The 6,391-nt window shown below is 40.9% G+C and overlaps 1 protein-coding gene across 2 annotated transcripts; it reads left to right on the top strand.

Moving 5' to 3' along the window:
• Positions 1-106: 106 nt before the first annotated feature.
• On the top strand, positions 107-5,162 carry LOC105567018 (ADP-ribosylation factor 6). 2 transcript variants are annotated; one of them, XM_012021516.1, is made up of 5 exons: positions 107-334; positions 1,984-2,095; positions 2,573-2,676; positions 2,795-2,993; positions 3,170-5,162. In XM_012021516.1, exons 2-5 carry the CDS (start codon positions 2,014-2,016, stop codon positions 3,310-3,312), a joined length of 528 nt encoding a protein of 175 aa, XP_011876906.1. In that variant the 5' UTR covers positions 107-334; positions 1,984-2,013; the 3' UTR covers positions 3,313-5,162. The 2 variants fall into 2 exon arrangements, with proteins under 2 accessions (XP_011876906.1, XP_011876907.1); XM_012021517.1 differs by lacking the exon at positions 107-334 and adding an exon at positions 1,358-1,552.
• Positions 5,163-6,391: the final 1,229 nt, after the last annotated feature.

Genomic DNA, 6,391 nt, shown 5'->3' with positions numbered 1-6,391 from the left:
TGGTTATACTGTGCCCATACCACTCAATTTACCTAACACGACGTGGCGGAACTCTTGCCTCAATTTTCAGCTGGAAGGTGGCGGTCTAGTAGTACATAGAAGTCTGTGGCCGCCGCCGTCGCCGCTGCGATGCGTGCGCGCCCCGTGATTTACGGAGGAACGTGACGACGACAATGCCGCCGTGCCTGGCGACGATGAAATAAACGCTTGCACGAGCGCACGAGACGGTAACCTAAACGCCGAGCGGCGGGGAGCTATGCGCAGCGTAATTGTGATGTGTCCGTGCAATATTGTCAACGGTCAGATACTCGCTCTACTCTGCAGATGTTTCTCGGTGAGTTGTTCCGCGCTTCCTCCCTCCCGCCCCCCTCTTCTCTGCCCCACCCCTTCGCTCGACCGCGTGCCGTCGCTCGCGGAGCGGCCGCGAGAGCCGCACGGACGGACAGTGGATACGCGTTTCGCGCGATTGTTCGATGGAATGTCGCCGCGCGATCGCGACACGCCTGTGCCCGCGGACGATCGATATTGCCCGCGAACGTGGTCGCGCCAGCGGGATCCCCTTTCTTTCTCTATTCTCTCGTTCCTCGCGGCTGTACTTATCTGCTGCCCCTCTCGAGTCCCGGTATCGCGATCCCGCGCGCGTCGGGCGAATTGGCGCAGCCCGATAAGAGCCTCGCGCCCCGTCTCTGGTCGCCCACACACGAACACGCCTTTCCGTTTCGCGCGGCAGAACGGGCCACGTTCGTTCCTTTCTGCACCTACCGCGCCTTCTGCACCCCAGGCTCTCCCGTTTCTACGCCCGCGGACATATACACCGCGTTCCGTTAGGTATGCCTCGGCTGCACTCGTTGCACTCCTCCCGCGTTCAAAATAAAATTTCAAATCGGTTAGCCCGTTTCGATTCGTGCTCCCTACGCCTCTTCCCCTCTCCTCCTCCTCCTACTCCTCCTCCTCCTCGCGGCTCGATCGCACGCTCGTTTCGTTCCAAGTGCCAGGGGCGATCGGGGACGCGACTAGAATTTACCGAGATAAAGTACGACCGACGTGGCGGGCGACGTGACTTGCTTTCCGTTAATTCAACTATGCACTAGGTATACTAAGTAAAATGATAAATGTACGAGTACCGGGTCGATTGTTCCGCGAGAAAAGTATTTGCAGAAAAAAAATATACACAAGACCGTAATCTAAAGAGCCACGTTATTAACGCGCGAGTTTATGAAAATGAAGCCTTCGTTCTTCTCATTCTCCGTTCCCGGCTACCTCTTCCGGTATCTCGTACCAGCGAAAGAGAGCGGCGGAAAATGCGAAGGACGCAAACGGGACGGTCTAATTTGAATGCAGAAAGTGCAGCTAAAAGGAGCAAACGTGGATTGCACCCTGTGCGGCGGCGGCGGTGGCGGCGATGTTCGCGCACGCTGATAGGTTAGGGGAAGTGTTGGCCGCTGCCTCGTCTCTGTTTATCCGTGTTACCGAGGTCGCGTCCCGCCCGCAGGTCGTCCCCAGCGTACGCCCGGCCGCGATGAGAGATTCGTAGCGGAGGTTAGACGCCGAGGTAACCGTCGTCCCGTTCGCACGCGCGATCGGGCGCGCGACAAGCGCGAACGAGGCGTGGGATTTAAACGTGGGCTTTAAACGGTCTCTCCACGTCGATTTCCGCCGAGCCCGACGCGATTACGCGACCGAGCCTCGCGCATATTTTTTTCTTCCGCCCTCCGCGACCGGTCGGTTACCGTTGGTCTCGCGCGTCTCCCCTCCCCTCGTGCGGGATCTGGAGAATATATGTGCACTTGGTATCGAGCCGGAGAGGCCTTTTGTTGCACGCGCCTCGCTAAATATATCCCATTGTTATGATTTCGATAATGATAGGACGTCCCGAGGTCCGCGCCGACGGAACGCCGGCGGCGTTGTCGCGATAACTTCGACGGATTGAGGTCTCAGCGAACTTGTGCTAATACACGCCGTGCATTTTTTTGTCAAGTACAGGTGCCGGGTGCCTAGAACACAGCTGGCAAAATGGGCAAGTTGTTGTCAAAGATCTTTGGCAACAAGGAGATGCGTATTCTCATGTTAGGACTGGATGCGGCGGGAAAAACTAGTATCCTTTGCGACGCTGCAAGCACAACTCGTATTCTCATAAGCGTGTATATATATATATATATATGTATATATGTACATATATATACATGTTGATAGTCGTTATCCTGGCATTTTGTTTCAATTGATTTGTTTATATTGTTCGACACACTGTGTAATTGGTCGTGCAGTTATAATTAACTTTACGACTGTCGGAGAGCCACTTCTGTGGCTCTGAACAAATCTCGAAATTCTGCGTAACGTGCAGTGCGTTATTTGTATAAAGGTCCGTATTCTGGACCCTCTTCTATCGATGAAAGAGGATTCATAATGTGGGCGAAAGAATTTTGGGAAAGAAGAACGCTATTTTAATGGGGAAAGTGCCGACATGAAGGTTAAAGTAGGTGTACGCGATGCGTTATGAGTACAGTGCGTGCGGGATATATTTAAAAACTCGTTCTCTTTCTATGAATTTGTTTCCTTAATCAAATTACACCAGCAATATTGTATAAACTTAAACTAGGACAGTCTGTGACAACTATACCAACTGTAGGATTCAATGTAGAAACAGTTACCTATAAGAATGTTAAATTTAATGTGTGGGTGAGTATCGATAATGCCTCTTTCACGAGACTCCGTAAAGATTCTCTGCAAGAGAACGTCACCCTTAATCCCGTTTGCGCTTAATCAAATGAGGTGTTTCTGTTTTTTGTCTTTTTAGGATGTAGGTGGTCAAGATAAAATACGTCCGTTATGGCGTCATTATTATACAGGGACGCAAGGACTTATTTTTGTAGTAGACTGTGCAGATCGAGATAGAATCGACGAAGCCCGCCAAGAACTTCATCGAATCATAAACGATAGGGAAATGCGTGATGCGATAATTTTAATCTTTGCTAATAAACAAGATCTTCCGGATGGTAAGTGATATTTGTGGTTTTACTTGTTACGTGATGTGAATTAATAGTTTCCTTTTTTTTTGGTAGTGTAGTACGACGCACTGTATATGTGTGCTACAGATATCTTTATATGACTTAGCACAATATACGAATTTTCGCCTGTACCGTTTTTATTTTTTTATATTTTTTTCCTTTAGCAATGAAACCGCACGAAATACAAGAGAAACTGGGATTAACTAGGATACGAGATAGAAATTGGTACGTTCAGCCATCTTGTGCCACAACGGGAGACGGGCTTTACGAAGGCCTTACGTGGTTAACCAGTAATCATAAATTATGAGCAAATATTTATTTTTCACAAATTAGCTATATATACAGAGAATACACGTTTGCTTTGTATTTTTTATTTTTAATTTATCATATGGAGGCTCCTGTCAAGACGAACAACTGACAATGATACATTTGACGACATCTTTTTTACATGTAAAGTTATCACAGATACAACAGGGAAAAAAAGAAACAACTATTAATGGTGTGTTCCAATAATATCGATACTAGGTGAATAGTAATTTATTGTAAACGAGGTACCAAGGGGCGTGACCTTTGTTATACTAGCTATTTATCCCATTTCATGGAAATAATTAATGAATAGAGTTACGCTAGCGGGTTTAATATCGCTCTGTACATGTAACATATTCACACAAGTGTACTGTTTCATGAGACACATAAGTTGTACAAGTTTAAAAAGAAACAAAAACTTTACGAGAATCTAGTTATGATATTACGAGGTTCACGGATTCACAAGGATTAGTATACTGTATAACTTACCTTTGCAGGATCATATCTTATATCTATGTAACTGTTATTTGAGCGCAGTTGCGTTTCTCGAGTGGAAAGTACCTCAAGTTTTTAACGAAACGCAGCTAGATTTTTAACTTCGCAATATCTTGTTGTCAAAATGCTATCTCTAATGTATATTATATAATATTCATACGTATAGCCCGTGAATAAATTTACCGTACCTACATTGAGGCTTTATATAGTACAGCGAGACTATTCCGTTAGTAAACATTTCTTGCTATTTAGAGTTCTGTGTCGAAAAAATTGCTTATAATTTGATTTCTTTTTGTTTGATAATGTCTTCCAGCTCGTATATGCTTCTTAATTAGCTCCCATCTTTTTCCGTTCATTTCGATCAGGTGATCGAAATGCGATAACATCTAATCACCAAACTTATTATGATTACGCACAAATCGCAGAATATAGGAAACAATGCAATAAGGAGTTATCGGTTTACTGATATTGTGAGCTCAAAAACCAAAAAAAACGAGAAAGAGAGAAGAAAACAATGTTACAGAGAACGTAACAGCATTGAATCTGCCAATATTTTTTACTGTTTAAGTGAGTATTGGATAATAAAGCATATTAGTATTAGGTCGCAACGATCGGATCGTTAAGAACAACATTTTAAACGGATGAGATAAATGTTTTCATGACCGTTTAATTTCTCATAGCATAATCCATAGAGTAAGACTAATAAGAATATACTTTGAGATTCACAATTGATTCGTAGAAGTTTAAAAGTGTTCAAAATGTTTGTGTATGATTATCGAATCAACTTGATTTACGAGTAAATAATAGTGATGATACACCTTGTAATTCGTGAATGCATTGACACCTTGTTTACATTCCATGGTACATTAGCGGATTAGACTGTTAGAGAAACGTCTTTAGTTATACGAATGATCTTCTACGTGGATTATAACAAGAGATTTTCCAGACGTAAGTTTGTACAACTTCCACAGCATCCGTACCATTAATATTAAGTATCTCACTTGAGAGATGGTGTGAACGTTGAGCGCATCGTCTGTATAAAAATCGTAATCAGGCTTTGGAAATACTCAGCTGTTTTCCAGAGAACATTAGATATATTACTTAGCACCTCTCTATTGCCACGTCTTTGTACAATTTCGTGAACGTAATCTCTACATTTTTTGACAATGTTTCAAATAGCGATTCTCATGTATTCTCTCTTTTTCTAATCATAAAAAAAATATATGTAATTGTGTTACGTTTTTATCACATCAGCTTTAGCAGAAGCCATTTTCTCATTATTAAATGTGATGTTATGATGTTAATTAACGAAGTTTTATGTATATAAATATGTTTGATATATATTACAGCTACAGTCGAGAGTCTTATGTGTTCCACACATCCATACTAATGTGCTATAAAAGAAATACAAATACTAATACAAATAATACAAAGAAAAAATACAATGACGATTTATATATACACGAAAAGTTTCTCGAGGACTAATAGAAAATATTATTTCTCACGGCAGTTTTGATAAAAAAAAAAGAAGGATACATAGGCAAGGAAAAAGTCGCTCCAAAAAGACAATATAAGTTCTAGAAAGAAAATAAATTCTAAATTTCTTTTATACGCGATAAAGATATATCTGCTTATTAAATAAATGAACCATTTCACTCCTTAGCATTAAAATACAATAATGAATATTAAAATACAATCAGAAATAATTCAAAGTTATAAATTATTTCGCTTCACTAATATCCAAAGCCTGAACGTAGTAAGAATTTTGTGGCATTAAAACAAAATCTATGATTAGTTTGTAGAAGTAATTACTATAATTTTGTTACTACACGGCCAATTATGTCCAGTAGCAATTTAACAAATTCGTGTCTAGAGTTCAGATATAAAATAATGAAAAGGTCAATGAAAGATTACAAATCTCAGACGTTAAAATACGTAGTCTCCATACTCAGTTCGGCGAACAAATAGTTTTATTATGATATTGCGTTGCACTGTCCTGCAGAATAAGATATTCGTGAATATCTAGAGTACAGATGTGTTATTTGATACAATTTTTAGATAATTTGATATTATCAATGTTACATAGAGATCCTAAAAGTTATTATACCCTGGAGATTTTTACTCGAGATAAAAAGCACAGTAACGTGTCATCCCTTTTATTTATACATACACACGCATATATATCTATCCTTTCGGTTAGAAGGAAGAATATCAAAGTGTGATTTGCCATTTAGAAAATTAACGACATTTGATAAGTACGACATCTTATCAGGGGCCATACAAAAAAATTTAAGGCTCATTAAAGCGCTTCGGAATAATAAGGAATAATATTACACGTGAATCGACGCTGTCAGCTTACATATGGATCGACGCTATTAGCCAGAGAATTCCTAATGCACCACAATTGTGACTAGAATACTCTTCCGAGAATGTCTGCCTTAGAAGAAAGACTTAGCGCAATAAAGGAGAAAATCAATACTCTGTTAATTTACATATTTGCTATTTTTTAATATTGTTTGAATAGTCTATAGTATGTTACATTCTTTATTATATGGCCCTCGAATGTTACATTAGAAAACTATTTA

This window comes from Vollenhovia emeryi, unplaced genomic scaffold (assembly GCF_000949405.1).
Source record: "Vollenhovia emeryi isolate VEMERY1.0 unplaced genomic scaffold, V.emery_V1.0 DF939141.1, whole genome shotgun sequence".
Classification (NCBI taxonomy): domain Eukaryota; kingdom Metazoa; phylum Arthropoda; class Insecta; order Hymenoptera; family Formicidae; genus Vollenhovia; species Vollenhovia emeryi.
The sequence above is the reverse complement of the archived record's forward strand: the minus strand, read 5'-3'. Positions and strand labels throughout refer to the sequence as shown.

What these genes read in the sequence shown, in the direction of transcription:
- LOC105567018 (XM_012021516.1), top strand. Translation starts at nt 2,014, where the DNA reads ATGGGCAAGTTGTTGTCAAAGATCTTTGGCAACAAGGAGATGCGTATT. An exon ending in GGATGCGGCGGGAAAAACTA is followed by an intron (nt 2,096 to 2,572) that starts GTATCCTTTGCG and finishes AAATTACACCAG; the next exon opens with CAATATTGTATAAACTTAAA. An exon ending in ATGTTAAATTTAATGTGTGG is followed by an intron (nt 2,677 to 2,794) that starts GTGAGTATCGAT and finishes TTGTCTTTTTAG; the next exon opens with GATGTAGGTGGTCAAGATAA.